General features: G+C 37.1%; 1 protein-coding gene across 7 annotated transcripts in view; it reads right to left on the bottom strand.

The window, feature by feature from the left end:
• The window catches only part of bora (bora aurora kinase A activator), a 30,245-nt gene extending 10,653 nt beyond the window's left edge, over nucleotides 1-19,592 (bottom strand). Inside the window, exons 1-9 of one of the 7 annotated variants that reach the window (XM_043691370.1) lie at nucleotides 19,396-19,592; nucleotides 15,606-15,826; nucleotides 14,992-15,098; nucleotides 13,294-13,339; nucleotides 10,573-10,654; nucleotides 9,255-9,323; nucleotides 3,814-3,870; nucleotides 2,828-3,057; nucleotides 1,007-1,160 (exon numbers count right to left, since the gene is read on the bottom strand). In XM_043691370.1, coding sequence (XP_043547305.1) covers nucleotides 1,007-1,160; nucleotides 2,828-3,057; nucleotides 3,814-3,870; nucleotides 9,255-9,323; nucleotides 10,573-10,654; nucleotides 13,294-13,339; nucleotides 14,992-15,098; nucleotides 15,606-15,770 — 910 coding nt within the window. In that variant the 5' untranslated portion in view covers nucleotides 15,771-15,826; nucleotides 19,396-19,592. The other 6 variants (XM_043691369.1, XM_043691373.1, XM_043691374.1 and 3 more) reach the window with 6 other exon arrangements.
• Between the last annotated feature and the right edge of the window lie 48 nt (nucleotides 19,593-19,640).

The raw sequence follows: 19,640 nt of genomic DNA, 5'->3' as shown, positions 1-19,640 counted from the left end.
GATGGCATTTTTGCAAGAGATAGGGTGGGAAGAGGTGTAATCCAGGTAGCTGTGGGAGTCGGTGGGTCTGTAAAAAATGTCAGTGTCAAGTCGATCATCATTAATGGAGATGGAGGGGTCCAGGAAGGGGAGGGAGGTGTCAGAGATGGTCCAGGTAAATTTAAGGTCAGGGTGGAATGTGTTGGTGAAGTTGATGAATTGCTCAACCTCCTCGTGGGTGCACGAGGTGGCGCCAATGCAGTCATCAATGAGACAGGCATAGCTGGGGCCCATCCTTTCCCGACGTCCCAACAGTACCCTTCCACCGACACACTCATTCATTTTGCCAATCTGGTCCTCACCCTTAACAATTTCTCCTTTGAATCCTCCCACTTCCTCCAGACCAAAGGGGTAGCCATGGGCACCCGTATGGGCCCCAGCTATGCCTGTCTCTTTGTTAGCCACGTAGAACAGTCAATCTTCTGTAATTACACCAGCACCACTCCCCACCTCTTCCTCTGCTACATTGATGACTGCTTTGGCGCCACCTCGTGCACCCACAAGGAGGTTGAGCAATTCATCAACTTCAACACATTCCACCCTGACCTTAAATTAATCTGGACCATCTCTGACACCTCCCTCCCCTTCCTGGACCTCTCCATCTCTCGTATTAAACGGTGAAGGGTTAGCCAAAAAGAGAAACAGGCATGTACTTGAGGAATAAGCAATACTTTTTACATAATAACGGCAGATTACATTATCTTAAGATCAGTCAATGAGAGTAATACAAGTTAAGAGACATTGCTATCTCCTAATAGATAACAACTAGGTCTATGCTACATAAGCTGTAAAATACAAAACTGACTAGTTACTTACAAAATTATACTGACTAGCATCAGCTACAAACACCATCATTTACAAATCAATGGTCAGATATGTTCTAAAGCTTCAAAGTTTAACACTTTCAAAACAATCCATTCATACAATAACTACCATTTCTAAGTTCAAAATCATGTCAAATTCAAACCTGAAACTGGCATTTTGTCAAACTGAGATTCAATCGGAGATAAAGCTGGTGATGCAGTATGTGGTGAGGATTTCCCTGGAAACATGGGGCTTGTTAGGCTCCCTAAACTGCACGCTCTTACAGCATCACGGATAGGACTTGATGAAAATTGCCCCTAAGATTAAAAAGGATAGATTTACATTACCACATTGTATCGTGTGGCTTGCAATTAATTACTGGTATAGTGCACAAAAGAAAAGAACTCCAGACACTGGAAATCTGAAACAAAAGCAGAAATTAATTGGGTAAAATCAGGAAGTCTGGCAGCATCTGTGAAGAGAAATTAGTGTCAACAGTTTGGGTCCAGTGACCCCAGATTTCTTTCCACAGATGCTGCCAGCTCCATTGAGTTTCTCCAGCAATGTCTGCTCTTGTATTAGTCTAGTGTGCTTTTCTCGGGATTATTATAGTGAAAGAATTTAACCACATGATTAGTCTTTTGCTTTCAAAACCTTTCCAAATGGACCAGATCACAGACAGAATTAAATAAAAATATTAAAAACTTCATTTGTAATCATTCAGGTTTAATAGAATTTTCTCACTAGCAGACATGATTAAAATTTTGTTAAACTACAGGATCAAATGCAAGGCTCCTCAACTGCCTTCCTTGAAAAGAAGGTTTTGCATTGTCAGAGTGAGAAAAATTCATACATAATCTTCATTCTCCACCACCATTGCTCCACTCCCTGCTTCCAAACACAACCACAGAAAAACATGGAAGATTGTTAATTGAAAACGTTTTCTGAACTTGGGCAGTTTACTGAGGAGCCGCTCAAGAATTCTTTCTTCAGTCTTAAAGTACTTTCCAGTGCAGGATTGAAGAACAACATGAAATTATTCTTAAAGAACTTGGAATTTTATTGGAAAAACGTAGGAACAGCAAACTTTTAATTAAATGTAAAATGCCTTGAAACATTTTTCCACAGAGGATTCTATCCCATTCTGGCTCCAAAAACAGATTTTCTTATTATGTTGTATACCAAGTAGGTGGAAGCAAACAATAATCAGGTGGTGAAAACAAGTCTTCAAAGCATGTCTTCAAAGATCTAGAAACTGAATTTAGTTTTGTCATTACAGTACCAAACTCTGCTTTTTAAGAAAATTTGTTTTTTTCCGAAAGACATTCTGCAACTACCACTGGTTAACAACACAACAGGCCAGGACAATTTTATTGTCAGAGTCAATTACAAACAAGATCCACTAAAGATGGGCTTTTATGTTAAAATATTATGAACTTAAGAACATTCATCAACTAACTACAGAAAAGACGAATTCAGTAAAGCCAGCTAATGGCCCGACATTTTCACAGTTCCCTTGTGATGAATTCATAAATCAGAATTTCTAATTTTAATGGCCATCAACAAATAGTTTTAACACCAAAATCGCTTGCTATGGACCGTGCAATATTTCAGAGATGCGTGTCATACAAACAACACACTACTGCCAAGATTTTGTAAATGCTGATTTATAACTGACTGTTGAAAGAGCACTTTCACAAATAGTCTGCATTTAAATCGGGTTTCTAGAAGTCAATGTACAAAGATAGAAGTCAGAACATTGTGTGAAGGACTGGACAAAGTTAAAAATCACACAACACCAGGTTATTGTCCAACACGTTGATTCAGAGTGCTGCTCCCTCATTAGGTAGCTAGACTGGAGGCATACAATCACATTTTACTGTCTTCCGAATAGCACATTGAAACCCTACATTCTTCAAACTCTTTGCCTTTATCTGTTGTACGTGTCCCAAAACTGACATTCAAAGCTATATATAGTACTTACAGAACTAGGAGTTTTTGTCGGGCTTTTGCATCGAAATGGAGAAGAATCTGATGACCTTAGATTTACGTGAGGCTGAGCAGATCCACCACATGGACTTTCCTCTGGAGAAGGAACGGAGGAGCTATCAGAGTAGCTTCTTTCACCATCAATAAACAGCTTTCTCCGAAGTGAAGATGCACTCAAACTTTCATGGGATTGGTCAGCAGGATGTTCCAATTTATAATGTTCACCTGAACAGAGAAATAAACTTACAGTAACATTAAAATTTACAAAATGCATTAAATCCAGCAATGCTGTGTAAGTGAACCTAATAAGGCCACACTGTAGGAATTTTGAATTTTCTACAAAAATAGCTATTATTATATCATATTGAATCAAGAAAACACAGGAAGTATTGTGCCCAACTCTGGTTGCTCTGCTTAGTTAGTCATAACCTTGGTGATTTCTTTCTAAACATAAGACACAAAAGGGAGACTCATCTGTTCATGAGGGAACTAAGAGATAAAACATATTCAAAAAGTTGTAATATTCAAAAATAACAATCTTTGACTCCTCCACCCTTAGAAACTATCATCCCATCGCTAATCTTGCTTTCCTTTGCAAAGTGTTTGAATGTGTTGTTTCCTCACAAATTTCCTGAAACTCAATGTTTCAATCCCTCCTATCAAGAGTCCGCTCCTGCTACAGGACCTCAACGGCTCTTATAAGTCACAAATGACATCCTATGGGACTGTCACAAAACCCTTTTGGTAAAGGGATCTACATAACAAGGTGATCCAGAAAGGACAAACATTTTGTTCTTTTCTAAATTGTCCTTATCACTCAATTAAGATAGCGCAAGAATTAATTAATCAGATTATTATTTTTAGGGAGTGGAAGAGAGCGATAGAGTGCAGCAGAAACAACTCATAAAGGTAAACATAAGTTCAACATTTTGTCAGTCTGAGTGATCACTTTCAAAAAATACATGAATTTTTATACCTTACCTATTATTTTTTCCAGATCAAAGTCTACAGGTAAGGACAACACGGTCTGACAAGCTGCTACACACAGAAAAAATAAAATTTAAATTATTACATAAATCTCCTTAAAGTATGGATCATATTTAGGTTAACAGCATCATTCAATTTTATTGACATTATATATTTAATATGTTTAACATATAACATGAGCAGAAGCTCTGATCATACTTTTGAATTTTTTTAGGTGTCTCACTGTGCCAGTATTGTCACTATATTGCTTTTGTTAGAACAAATCATCTGATAACAGACCAGTTAGTCTGATATAAGTTGTGTATAAGTTGTTTGAACCGTAATTTGAGGTCCAATTAAGTATTTAGAAATTCAAAGGATAATTCAGAATAGATAGATTAAATTTGTTAAAGACACATTTGTCAACTGTAAGACAGATGTTTGAAAAGTGAATGTGCGCCAAAGGGAATATAATGATTGTGTACTTTCATAAGTAGCACAACACAAACCTTCAGGTACATCATATAAAGATGAAAGATAGCACCTTGATTACAGGAGGTGAAAGGTTGGTATTTATGTCTGTTAGATTAGAGAACACTTACAAGTGATATAACCAAGGGTCAGTGTAAGAACCAATTTTGTCCTTAATATAGGTAGATGTCCTCCATGTAACTAGATGACTATAAAAAATGACAACAACACAAAAGTAGAGGTTTAGAAAGGAATTGTGCAGAGTCAAATTAGCAAAATGGTGACAAATACAGGTAATTAATTTTAGAAATCAAAATGAGGATTGGAGAATATGCTTAATAAAAAGGACAATGAAGCATATGGCCGAACAAGAGTACAAATGAATCATTGCAAAGTGCAGGTAGATAAAGCCGTTAAAACAGCAACAAGTGTTTTTAGTTTGAGAAATAGGAACTTAACATTTAAGAGTAATGAGACAATAATCTCATAAGGCAAAATTCAAGCATCATTTTTAATTTTGGGTAGATCACAACAGAAAGAGTCTGAATACCATGGATTAATGAATGATACAACACAGAAACTACAGTTATAATAAAGAGAGAGGAGATGAGACAATATACAATGGAGCAGAAAAGGTTAAGAAGCAATTTTAAATTATCAAGGATTTTGACAGATTGAATAAAGACCATTGCCTCTGCCTCTTAAGTCAGTGTCAGAAGAGTTATCAATTTAACCAGAAGAAGGAAAGGATGTTAGGAGAAATGTATTTTATGTAGAGTGCTGTTGGAGCATAGAAGGCTTTGTCACAGAATGTAATTGAGGCAAAATCCATTCATGGCTCTCAAGGAAAAAATAAACAAAATATTTACAGAAAGGAAGATGACAGATTTGATGAAGAGTATGGGGATGGGGATTATTTTTAAATTGTTTTAACGATGGATTGGATTAAAAATCAGCAGTGCGATAGGAAACAAGAGTAATGATCATGGATTCCTTTTTGGGCTGGAAAAATATATATGTGGCCCTATCTCTTGTTCAAATCATCGAGTTACACAATATATGAGGAACAAAATTATATCTTACAGTGATCCTTGGTTATACCAATTTCAAGTTTACAAGCATGATACATGGACTTAAGGAGTTATGAGGAGAGATTATACAAATCAGGCCTATTTTCTCTGGAATTTAGAAGGTTGGGGGTGATCTGATCAAAGTCTTCAAGATTTTAACAGGAAAAGACAGGGTAAAGATAATCTATTTCCACTGTTTGGCAATTCTAGAGCGAGGGGACCATAATCTGAGAATTAGGGCCAGACCATTCAGGAGCGATGTTAGGAAGCACTTCTACATACAAAGGGTGGTAGATGTTTAGCACTCTCTTCTATGCTGTGGTTCTGTTCGCCAAGCTGAAAGTTTTTGTTGCAAACGTTTCGTCCCCTGTCTGGGTGACATCCTCAGTGCTTGGGAGCCTCCTGTTAAGCGCTTCTGTGGTGTTTCCTCCGGCATTTATAGTGGCCTGTCCCTGCCGCTTCCGGTTGTCAGTTTCAGCTGTCCGCTGTAGTGGCCGGTATATTCCACTATAAATGCCGGAGGAAACACCACAGAAGCGCTTCACAGGAGGCTCCCAAGCACTGAGGATGTCACCCAGACAGGGGACGAAACGTTTGCAACAAAAACTTCCAGCTCGGCGAACAGAACCACAGCAACGAGCACCCGAGCTACAAATCTTCTCACAAACGTTGAACTCTCTTCTATAAATGGCAATGGATGTTGGATCAGTTGTTAATTTTAAATCTGGAATATATACATTCTTGGTCTTAAGGGTTATGGGCCAACCGTAGGTATGAGGATTTAGGCCACAGATCAACCATGATCTCATTGAATGATGGTGTAGGCCTGAGGGGCTGAATGGCCTACACCTGTTCCTATATGTTCTCCAATCTAACTATAAATATGTCAAAGATCAAGATCTTAGTGTGGTGGGGACAATTTCAAAATTAACAGATCATACAAAACTTGGAAGCATTATAAACTGGGAGGAAGACAGTGAAGAACTTTGATAGGGCATTGATAGATCGGTGGAATGGATGTTTAGGTGGCAGGTGAAGTTCAATGCAGACAAGTGTGAGGTGATGCATTTTGGTAGAAAATACAAAATCAGAGGTACAATTCTAAAGAACGTGCAGGAGCAGAGAGATCATCGAAGGTGGCTAGACAGGTGGAAATAGCAGTTAATAAAGCATACCCTATTAACAGGCTTTATTAATAGGGAAATAGAGTACAACAACAAATAGATAGTATTGAATTTGTATAAGACATCTGTTAGATCTCAGCTGGAGTATCGTCTACAGTTCTGGGTGCTACACCATGAAAGAGATGTTAATATATTAAACAATGTGCAGAACAGATTTACAAGAATGGTTCCAGGCATGAAGAACATCAGTTATGAGGACAGATTGGAGAGGTTGCGATTGTTTTCCTTGGAGAGCAGGCAGTTCAGAGCAGATCTGATAAAGGTTTTCAAAATGCACAAAGTAGATAAGAAAAAACTGTTATCCTCAGAAAAGGGTCAAGAACAAGAGGTCACAGATGTAAAGTGACATACAAAAGAACCAAGTGTGATGTGAGAAAAAAAGCTTTTCACAGAACAAATGGTTCATGTCTGGAATGAAATGTCTGGAAGTGTGGTGAAGTAAGTTCAACTGAGGTATCCAAGAGATCATTGAATGATTATTTAAATGGGAAAAAAGGTGCAAAGAATGGAGAGAAACAGATATTGAAACCATCATTGAGTATCTTTATTTTTCCCATTTTTGGTTTGGAAATGAGATGTAAGTTTATTAAAAATGGAAAGAACAAACTACTGTTTGCAAATGGGACTTGGCCTGCAAAAGTAACTGTGATTAATCATTGTTCTAAGTACACTGCAGATGCTTGGCATCAGGAAGTATTAAGCTCAAGAAATAGAAACTGATTGGATGTATCATTGATCAATTAAGGGGAGTCCACTGCTGGCCGGCCAACCACAAAAAAATGTGAAAAAAAAGTGAGAAATCATAGATTAGACTGGTCTTTGCCGAGATTTATTTTGAGCAGAAGGTGTGTACTGAGAAGTTGGTTTAATCTCCAGTTCAAGAATAATTAAATATTCTGAGAAAAGAATCCCAGTTTATAAGAAATAAGTCAATATTTCTCAGAGCATGCTGGAAGCTATTTATATGGATAGGTGACTTCGGAATTCAAGCAAGAATCAATCCTTTATGTCTGAAATAAAACACATTGTTCAAGTATTCCATATTCATAGTTGCAACTGTTATCAAACTGGAAAATTACAACTCTTAAAAATATTTATCCCTGAACTGTATCTGTTAATATTGAGTGTGGGGGTTACAATCAATGAAAAATGGGATTAAATCATAGACCTTAATTAGATTACCCATAGTTTAGCTTTGTTCTGAAGTTACAGTATGAACAATAAATTGTTAATTTCTATTTAACTTATAAACTTGCTGTCTGATAACTGTTATTCATAAAGAATAAATAGGAACAATTGGACAATTTTGAGATCATTGAATATTTAATTTCACTATTTTGCTGTCCCTGTATCATAACACACAGGATTGATAGCAAGTCACGGTGCTCATTTAGAGAACTGTGTTTAGCGAGCCAAATCGCCTTCTTTTGTACTGTAATACTCCTTGGATTCTGTTCTAATGGATGCTGACACAATGGCCTCCAACTATGCTGAAAACATTTTCAATATTCATAACCTTCCTGTGCTGAGACTGTAAATAGTTTTTAAGGTAGCTGAAATAATTTAGTGAAGATTTTTTAGTACTACCTGTGGCAAGTTATCTTAAGGGCACACACCAAAAAATGCAGACAAAATTTTAAACTTCTACTTTATAAGCACATTTTATAAGGTTACACTTTGTTATATTTTATCAAATCATATTCTTCCAAATTTGCATATTGACAAGCAAAAAGTAACAGTTTAAACATACTTGGAGAGCAAACCTGGCTGGACCTTACGAGAAATCAACTTCAAAACAGTTGACAAAGAATGAAGACTTAAAAGGAACACTTTCTTCAAGAAATTCTTTGCAAAGTGTGTTTTAAGGTTGAAAACACAAACCATAATTAAATCAGAGTCCAAACTTATTTTCACAGGAAGTTACAGTCTTACTTAAAAAGGGAAATGTTTAAAAAAGCAGATTATGAAATTTGACTACTCGGTTCCTATAGAAAAATACTGTATACAAAATGATGCATTGTTGTGCTCTGACTTTCAAGGATCTATGTGACTTTAGTTCTCATATCACTATGGATATTGAATGCATAGAGTTTTAGTACTACAACTTTGATAATTCAATTGCATATACATCGAGTGCTTGTTATCTAATATGTTCAGGTGCTACCAACATTGGATATAATTATATTGTAGGGCAATTCATGACTAAAATTATAGTTAAATCCTCTCCTCCCCCCATCCCCAAGGGAAAATTCAGCAAAAACACAAAGTAGTCCAAAGCAAATATGAAGCACAAAAATGAATAGACAGTTTTGGTTTGTTACAATTTTACTTCATCATGTCCTGTGCAAGTACTAGTTCACACTGAATTAGATTATTTTCCCATAAAAAGAAAATATGGAATCCTCCATCATTCCGATGGAGATATTCATGTATGTGCACCCCTTGCTTGCAAAACATATATCAATGCAGATACAACATTTTAATTAAACTAAATTAATGAGATGGTAAAACTAAAGAGAAAATGGGGCTTAGTGTCTTACTTGTCCAATGTCTAATGCATTATGTTCTGTAAATTGTAAAATAAGTTATGTGATTGAAGTTAATTTTAGGTTCATTGAAAAATAATAATTCTTAGTTCAGATTGGTACTTGTTCTGAACACACAATAAATAATTGATGAAATTGCAACAATTGAGTTGTAGAACTCCTTGTGCTAATGCATAACTACTAACCATTATGCATCCCAGGTAATCTAACAGATTCTTTCGATGTAACTGAAGAATTCCTCTCCCAGGATGAACCTTTAAGGAACGACAATTAAACACAATTGCTTTAGATGCAATGCATGTTCCATTAAGGGTCAAGATATAATCAAGTTGTATTTTAAAAACAGATGAACCTCACCTAAAGATACAAACCGAATCAGAATAAATGCTGGATTAGAATACAGAACATGAGTATTGCTGGAAGAAAGAAGACATTTTTTCAAAGTCTTTCATCTTGCACTCATCAGGATAATTCAGCACAAGCAAGAAACAACAATAGGATTTAAGGAAGAGATAACCGCCAACAGGAAAGCAAAAACGCATGCATATTGAAGACACAACACAAAGAGAGTTTGAATTTACTTTGATTAATAATTGTCCACCTTGCCACCTATCCACCAACTGACAGACCCCAACTCCACTAAAAGTGCATGAACACATGAATACCTTAAGCTCATAATGGGACACAACTCCAATACACAGCAGTCCTAAGTTATGTCATGCATAACCTTAGATAGTGTCAGAAAAGTATTTGACAATACATAGATAGGCAGAGGTGAGCTTGACCCAACATCCACACACAGCTGACTGAAGACCTCAGGACAGGAACTGTAGATATTTTTGTCTATACCGCTGAACCATTAGATATTTAAATCTGGGCTTGCCCCACTCTTTATGATATTTATTCATACAACTATTAGGAGAGTGCCTTAGGAATTACCAGACAAAGTGACTCAGCAAACTGTTAAATTATCTTGGAAATCTGATCAAAAAAGTCAAATTTATTCACTGAAAAACAACCTGAGTTTTATTAGTTATGCAACTATCACTGAAATTAAACAAACAATAAATTACATGTTCAAATTTTACTGAGGTAGATAATGCTACACTGATATAACTTGTTGAGCTGAACCAAACATGACTTTTCATCATTTACTTTTTAGTTCCCCGAACATTTGTAAATCTTGCATACTTAGCACAGCTCCTGGAATCAAACAAATCCTTTACCTTTGTGTTTACTGTTTCTATTTTAGATAGATAGAGATTTTGAATTTTTTTTACTTAATTATTGAATTTGACAGAATTCAATATAGTGAGCCAAGAATAAATATCATGCAAAACGATCTACTGAGAAATATAAGCTGTGTCCTTATCCACACAACTTCAATCCTCTTTGGCAAAGTCTACTTTTGTGAAGGAAGACCTTTATAAAGAAGTTTGCTTCATAAATCAAATTAAAAAGTAATCACTGAAATTCACATACTTCTAAAACAAACATACATACATTTGGTTCGATGGGATTGTAGAATCGGTTTTCCTTCAGCTTGAGTCCAAGGAGAAGGGACGATGACACTCTTCAAAAAAAACTACAAATAAATCAAAATATTAGGATCACTATATACTGAAACATTAAATTCAACTTCAAATAATGTTACATTATAGTATCAGATCACTACTCAATCTTTTATAATTTTAGATATTCACCAGATATTGCTCAACAGTTCTGCTTAAGACCATTCCTGTAAGCAAAACTCTATTCCTACAAAATGGGGTGTGATATCGTCCACACAATACTTGACATAGCTGTACTGCCTAAGCTGAAGAAAAATTCTCATTACTGTGATCAGCTATTGAATAGCAAATAAACATGAGGATCATGGGACAAGCTATAAATCTTAAAGTATATCTTTTAAAAAGAATGAAACAGCAGGAAGTTTCTATGGCAAACCACTCCGCTATACAATCTTCTATGTATGTCCCCTTTGGTATAAATAACTAAAAGGCACAAGATTTCATTAATTCTGCCCATTATAGTAAATCCTCACTGTTGTCTGTAATGCGACTTATGCAGATGGTCTGTCTATTCCCAGTGAAGTCATTATGAATCCATTTATGCTGATTAAATAGTGTCATGGAACATCATAACTTTTGCACAAACTAGTCACATTTTTCTCAATTAACAATTCCTCAAAGATGTGAGGGGAAAGATTTAAAAGGGACTTGAAGGCAGTGTGTGTATGGAATAAGCTGCCAGAGGAAAAGGTAGGGGCAAATACAATTACAACATTTGAAATACATTCAGGTAGGTACGTGGATAGGGGAAGGTATATTGGATATGGGTCAAACGCAGGTAAATGGGGCTAGCTCAGTTTAGGAAGTATGGTCAGCATGGACGAGTTATGCTGAAGGGTCTGTTCCCATGCTGTATGTGTCTAATACACATGACCAACTGTGTTACTTCATTAACAAGACGGTGGCAAGAGTAAGACTCCTGAGGCAGGGCTCATTGACCACTTTTCCCCCCCCTCTTTTCCCTTTAATATCTCTTGTGCTGAGCACGGATGGCATTGGAGGCAGCAGGGATCCGAGCACAGACTTGTATTGGCGGTGAAAGAGTCGAGCACGGATCTCATGGCAGCTCCGAGTGGGCCAAGCACAGACCTCATGGCTGTTGCAAGTGAGCCCTTACTTATTTTTCCAGGCGAGCACAGAACACAGCATCAGAATCGGTGGCTGCTACATTAATGGAGGTGACGTTGGTGAGGTAGGCCCAGTGGTAAAAGATGGCGCCCGAGGAGCGGCAAAGTAGTCGTTGTTTGGGTCAGCAATTGGAGGCAGCAATGCAGTGGTGGAAGGGCATTACAATTACATCGACAAGGGTGGGCCCAGTGGTGAGAGATGTGACACTGACATTGGTGGGTCCTGCGCAGGCAGCAGCGAGGTGGTGGCAGAAGACAATTGGCCCAGCAGCGTCTTTTGCTGTCTGAAGAGTAGTGACGTCAACATTGGTTGTGTCCGAAGTAGATGGTGGTGGGGCAGTGGAGGAGGGATAGTAGTGCTGATGATGAGCTAGCTCAGGACAGATAGAATCGCTTTGAGCTTTATTGTTTTTTTTTCATTCTTAAACTATTCAAAATGGCACCAGATCATGGCAACAGTGGAAAAGCTTTTCACTTTCCACATTTTCTCTCACTGTAAAGTACACATGACAATAAAATCATTCATTCATCACGGGCCAATCCAATAGGATCTCCTTAAAATTATATGACTGACATTGCGACTGACAATCAAACATTTTAAAAAACAACCTTCCTCGCATTGTGTAATACAAATCCAAGTCCAGTAGCTCAGTCATTACAAATGATAATTTACTAATGAGACACCCTGCCAGAGATCCAAAAAGTGATCAAATAAACACTTTAGGAAGGATGCCAAAGTCTTAGGGAGGACACATAAGATATTTACCAAAATCCTTCAATTATGTGGTCAGTCCAGGAAAGCTACAACATTTCTAAAAGCAGGATGACAGGAGATTTAATGGAGCTTGAAATTATGAGGAAATATGATTGATGAAATAAGATATTGTTTCCAGTGGCAGAACAGCAGGTAACTGGAAGCTACGTGATTTAAAGTGATTTGGCAACAAACCAGAGGTGAAATCACTCTTATTCATACCTTCTATGCCTTTCAACTCACTGCAATAGTCTGTAAAAGGGGATGGAAATGGATTCTGACATAACTTTCAAATAGGATTTGGATAAAGGGAAGACTTTTGGCTGAAAGGAAAAATATTTGCTGCAGAATTAGATAGCCTGACGGATGCAATGTTGGAACGAATGTCCTCTTTCAGTTCTACATCATAATGAATGTAACTTTAATTAAGCAATTAAAAAAAGTTAACATTATTCAGTTAGAAAATGTTAAAATTTCAAATTGTGCTCTGCTTAAAATGTACTTAGTTCTAAAAAAAATGAATCAAACCTTTGAACTTACTCCATGGATTGTATTCACATTTGTCATGCATTGCAGATCAATGAAAAAAAATTGGCTTATGTGGTCAACGTCAGTGCATGTGGATGAATGACTAACACTTTAAGAACTGTGTTGAAACCATTCGCTCAAGAAGATAATTTATACCAGTTTGTCAGTAGAATTTGCTGACAGGATTCTACTTCAAATTAGTGTTATACTAAAACATTTTCTTTATTTTGGTTTGAGCACTTACTTCTTCAATGGCTTTTTGTTTTCTTGCCTCAATATCATTATCTAATCTAAAAGTATAAACAAAAAAAATACCATTTTAAATGTAATATTACTGGTACAAGTCTGCTAACATTAAAGCTAACTCTAGCACTTTTACGAAGAAAAATATTTTTCTACTGGTAATTTCACCAGAAATTCCATGCTTGTTTTCAACTTTTTAATACAAATTTTTGAACGAGAAATATTGTCATGTCAATTACCATGGCTTACAACTTAATACTGAAATTTAAAAAATTGTGATAAGAGATTTTGTCTCTCAATCAATGCAAGTGATAAACTATCAAGATTGCACAATTTATATCTGTTGGGGTCATAATCAGAAAGACCCACAATTCAAATACCTGCCTCATTGGAAACAAACAATATATTGGTATTAGTACACTGTTATCTGGAGTTAAGCTTAAAATCAATACAGGTTAAAGCAAATCTAAACCACTACAGAGTCTTAAATGCAAGATCATGAATCGCAGAAAACTCATACGCAGATACAGTAGAGAATAATGAAGGCAAATTGAAATTTGACATTTATTACTACAAGAGTAAAGTGTAAAAGCAGGTAACTGCAACTGTATAAGGCATTAGTGAGACCACACCATGAAGCATTGCACATAATTTTGATCCCCTTTCTTGAGAAAGGATATAATTGTATTGCAGCAGTTCAGAAGAGGTTCATTAGTTTGATTCCAGAGATGGGTTTGTCTTATGAAGATAGATTGAGCAGTCTAAGCCTGTACACTCTGGAATTTAGAAGAATGAGATGATATAAGATGCAAAACGAGATTGACAAAGTAAACATAGAAAGAATGCTTCCTCATGTGGGACAATCTAGATCGAGAGTCATTGTTTTTGACTAAGGGATACCAGATTTAAAACAGATGAGGAAACATTACCTCTGTGAAACGGTCATGAATCTGTGGAATTCACTACCCAAGAGTGCAGTGGATACTGGGATATTGAGTAAATTGAAGGAGGAGATTTTTCCTTAAGTAACAGGTTGAAGGATCATGGAGACTGGGCAGGAAAGTGGAGTTGAGGCTGAGGGGAGATCAGCCATGATCATATCAAACGTATCGATTGTGAAGTGGGCTTGAAAAACTGAATTGCCTACTCCCAACCCTAGTTCTTATGGGTAATTTAAAAGTAAAATCATGGGATGTGGATTTTACCAGCTCGGCAAACATTTATTGTCCATTCCCAGTTGTCCTGGTGGTGCGTGGCCTTCTTGAATGGCTGTGGTCTTTGAGGTGTAGGGAGACCCATTGTTCTGACAGGAAAAGGGATCTAGGTTTTCGACCCGAACACAGTGAATGAACAGCGGTATAGTATCAAGTCAGGATGGTGGTGACTGCAGGGGAACTTGGAGGTGGTCGTTTTCGTACATCTGCTGTCCTTATCTTTCTAGGTGATATAGGTTATGCATTTGGAAGGTCGGAGGAGCCTTGATGAGATACTGAACTCGTTGAGGAGATGATAATATTGTCAAAACTCACTGAATTGAAACTCAAGCAGGAAAATGACTCTAGAATGCCTCCTATCTTACCCAGCTAAATGGCAAACAAAAATCTAATTCATATATAAAAATGAGAAAGAACATCTAGTAACATATATGCTGATCTAATGGCTGCACTGTATGCAACTCATAATAGAGAAAACTGGTAACCTGGTGCAGCTCATGTATGCAGACTGCTGGTGAACATCTTCTGGATCAATTTCAATTGGATGCAGGATGGCAAGCTCTCCAATGGACCATCTGAATTTTCCAGGTGTCTAAGTAAGGAAAGTTGTATATTTTCAAGCTATCGAATGTAATTAAGAAATAACTTGCATTTATACACTGGTTTCTGACACTTCAGCAAACTTCAAAGTGTCAATGAAACATATTTTGGATTTAGTCACTGCTGGAATGCAGTGAAAGGCAAAACTGGTACAGCTCTTCCCTCAGTGCCAGTCTCAATGTTGTGATATGGATTAAACTGAAGAACGTGCACTCTTCCTGGCAATTTTCAAACTAGCAACAGACTAAGTGATCCCAAACAAGCATAAGGAAATTCTAACTCCTATCCATCTCTTTATCATAACTTCAATTTACTACTTGCCAATACATTCAAGGATTGCTCTTTCAAATATAATTTTTATACGGTAAAAATTCATTCTCCTAAAAAAAACAACTTAAAATTCAGCAATGCTAATTTGTGTTGTGTACAAAGTCAATTAAGTTACAATATTTTGCATTCAATGTGAGAGAAAAAAATCTTTAAGGAGTATCAAACTTACCTGTGAATCAGGTGTTTTCACTAATCTGAAGACTGAGGGACTGGGGACCACAGGTTCATGCAATGTTGCATAATCACTAGGGCTCTCAAAAGGATTTGAGACAGGAGGTCGCCCAGGTGTGTCTGGCGTTACGTGTATCCTGGTCTCACTCTTCAGATCTCCCATTACTCTTTCTTAAAGTACGTAGCAGCTTTCCACTTCTATTATTGGGAAACAAGAATCTTTACGAAATAAATAAACAATACATATTTTATAAAATGGCAAGTTTTTCACATATCTCTTTAAAAACAACTTTGGGTCACTTTTCTATTTAAAAAAACACTATACAAATATATATATAACTGATCGCATCTCGTCTTCTTTAAACCATCTTCATTGAATTGAAATTAGTAATAAGATCCTTTTTTTTGAGAAACCAGGAGCAGGCTCTTCAGCACTTTCATGGCTGATCAGATTATAATCTAAAATTCATATTCTTGCTGACACCTTTCAAAAATTTGCTCAAGGTTCTATCAATATCTACCTTATAATATTAAAGAGCTCTACTCCCACCATCTTTTCAGAAAGAGGGTTCTAGAGACTCATGAACCTCAAAACAAAAATCACTTAATCTCTGTTCTTAAATGAGCAACACCTGATTTTTAAACAATGACCCCTAGTTTTAGTTTCGCCCATACGATGGGACATTTTTTCCACATCTACCCAATCAAGATTCCCTTAGGATATTATGTGTTTCAATCAAGTTGCCTCTTACTCTTCTAAACTCCAGCAGATATAAACCCAGCCTTTCCCATTCAAGACAACCTATTCATTGTGGACTGCCTCCAATACATTTACATCCTTCCTTAAACAAGGTGACCAATACTATGCATCAGATGAGTCTCACCAGCGCCCTATTTAATTGAAGCATAACCTCACTACTTTTGACTTCAGTTCCTCTTATGATTCATAATAATACTTCCATTAGCTTTCCGAATTACTTGCTGTAAGTGTATACAATCCTTTTGCAAATCACCAGATTCTTTGCATCTCAGAGATCAACATTCTCTGACCATCACACAGTATACTCCATTAGCTACATCCTTACCCATTCACTTACCTATAAATATCTTTATGTTGTCTCTTAAGTCCACTTCACATCTTACATTTCTAGTAACCTTGTATCTATCAGCAATTCTGGCGGCCCATATATGCCGTAAAGTACGCCTAATTTATATCAATTATAAACCATTGACTATTGCAGGGTACTGGGACCTCAAAAAAGCACAACAATGCCTCTACTTCCTCAGAAGGCTAAGGAAAATCAACACGTCCACAAAGACTTACCAATTTTTAGAGATCCACCATAGAAAGCATCCTATCCAGATGCATCACAATGCGGCATGGCATTTGCTCTTCCCAAGTCAACGAGAAATTACAGAGTTGTGAGCACAGCCCAGTCCACCACAAAAACCAGCCTTCCATCCATTGACTCTATCTACACTTTCCATTGCCTCTAGAAAGCAACCAACATAACCAAGACCCTGATTATACACTCTTCCACCCTCTTCCGTCAGGCAATGGTATAAAAACTTGAATACATGTACAGCTTCTTCCCAGCTGTTATCAGGCTTTTGGATGGACCTCTCAAATGTTCATGTAGATCTCTCTTTCTCTGTGCAGTGGGTCTGAGGCTGTAACACTGTGTTCTGCACTCTGTTCTGCTACACTTTGTATGGTATGATCTGCCTGTAGAACATGCAAAACACTTTTCACTGTATCTTGGTACATGTGACAAAAATAAATCAAAACCAAATCAATCCGGTGGCACATCTTTACAAAATGAAGAACACCATTTTACGCCTACTTTCTCATGAAAACAAGAAATGCTGTAGGAACTCAGCAGATCTAGCAGTACCCGTGGAGAGAGAAGCAGAGTTAACATTTCAAGTCTGATATGACTCTTCTTCAGACGGAAGTATTAAAACTGAAAAATTTCCAAAATGCTTCATCCAATCAGTACAGGTCTCGCTTTCCCCAGCACTGGTGTTAGTACAAATGAACTGGAACCCATCTCTCCCACGACAGTCTTTCAGCTACATATTCAACTGAGGAGTCCGATTTGCCTAATGCCTGTTTGTCAGTGGCTCAAGTAATAATGAAAAGATTATGACTTTTGAGATGCTGCTTTTTTAATTTTGCACCTACCTCCTCATACTGACTATGCAAAACCTCCTTTGTCCTGCCTATATCATTGGAACTGACATATAGCACGACAATTGGATCCTCCCCTTCCATTGCAAGTTCCTCTCCAGCCCTGAGGAGCTATACTGAGACACGAGACCAGTGAGGCAAGTTATCTGGACTCATGCTTTTTGATGCACAGAACTTTGTTAATCTCCCTCATTATACTGTCTCCTACTATCACAACACTCATTCTTATTCCACCCTCAAATGGCTTTGTGTACCATGGTCATTAGCTAATCATTTCTGCAGCCCTCATTCTTACCCAGACAAGCTGGAAGAACAATTTTTAATTTTTAAGAGGCATTTCCTTAGTAATCAGATATCTTTAACATACTAATTAGCCTAAGCATATCATGACAGTAGCAATGCACCAGTACATGTACCATAGCACATCTGCTTAGATATCTTGTTTCTGTGGAGCCACATTAACTAATTCTCTGTACAATTCAATTAGCTGTTGTATCCATTGTCCAAGAAACATTTTATGCAGTTTAGGATTCTTCACATATATAGAACTGGAACTAATTTCTGGTTGAGCAAACATTATGTGCAACAAATAATTGCAGCTTTTCATGCTATATTAAAAGACAATTTATTTTCCTAAAATTTTTATTCGTGGGATGTGGGCATTACTGGCTCAGGCAGCATTTATTGTCCATCCCTAATTGCCCTGAAGTCACCGAGCCACTTTCTTGAACCATACAGTGTTTTTGAACATAAGATATGGGCAAAGTTGGCCATTCAGCTCATCAAGTCTGCTCCATTATTCATTAAGGTCAAGTTCATCTGATAATCCGCAATCCACTTTTCTGCCTTTTCCCCATAACCCTTGATTCTCCTATAGATACATCGATACATACAGAATATTATATTATATTGTATTAAATGTACATAATATGCTTCATATGCTATATATGAAATGTGCTTAATTGCCCAGCCTCTACAGCCCTCTATATAAAAAAAATCCAGGTTCACTACACCATATCCCTATCTTAAATAGGTGACCCCTTATTCTGAGATTATACCCTCTGCTCCTAACTCCCTCAGAGAAACAACCTTTCTGCATTTATCCTCTCAAATCTCCTAAAACTCGTCAACAACAGCAACTACATGACATCACAATGCTTTACCCATTTCTCTATTTTACAAGATAGAGAAATATCTTACCTATCTCTGTCTATTTTATGTTATATTCATATTTCACACCTCTATTTTACGTGATATTGATGAAAATTTCACTGTAGTCTCTCTTCAGTTTACAATATTTCACCCAGTATGTCTTTGTTTTAAATGCTATTGATAATGTATCATCCCAATTCCTCTATATTTTACATGACTTTGATGGTATTTCACCCAGTCTCTTTATAGTTTAGATAACAACATAAACACTACTTTACAAGATATTGATATTGATATTTTCCCTGTCTCTCCCCATTTTATATGATACTGATAATATTTTACCTCTCTTACATATTCTCGATATTCCACCCCAGTCTCTTTCCATTTTACACAATATTCCAACTTAGACTCTGTCTATTTTATGTGATATTTAAGTATATCTTACCTTCAACGTTCCTCTCACAAAGTTCGTTGCCTTGAATGTCCCTCTTGCAATCAGTGGCCAATCGGCAGCTTCCACCGGCGACGGCGGACAGCCAATCACCTGCTTTCGGCGGCGTCGACCAATCGGACGACATGCATGGCCGCGGATCGCAACCAATCATCGGTCGCTCTTGGCGTCAGCCAATCGAAATGTCTTCTCGGGCGACGAACCGGCAGCTAATCGGCGGGTGAGGACCAGCATCAACC

The sequence above is a fragment of the Chiloscyllium plagiosum genome, chromosome 6 (assembly GCF_004010195.1).
Source record: "Chiloscyllium plagiosum isolate BGI_BamShark_2017 chromosome 6, ASM401019v2, whole genome shotgun sequence".
NCBI lineage: Eukaryota > Metazoa > Chordata > Chondrichthyes > Orectolobiformes > Hemiscylliidae > Chiloscyllium > Chiloscyllium plagiosum.
This window is presented reverse-complemented; position numbering and strand designations above follow the sequence as displayed.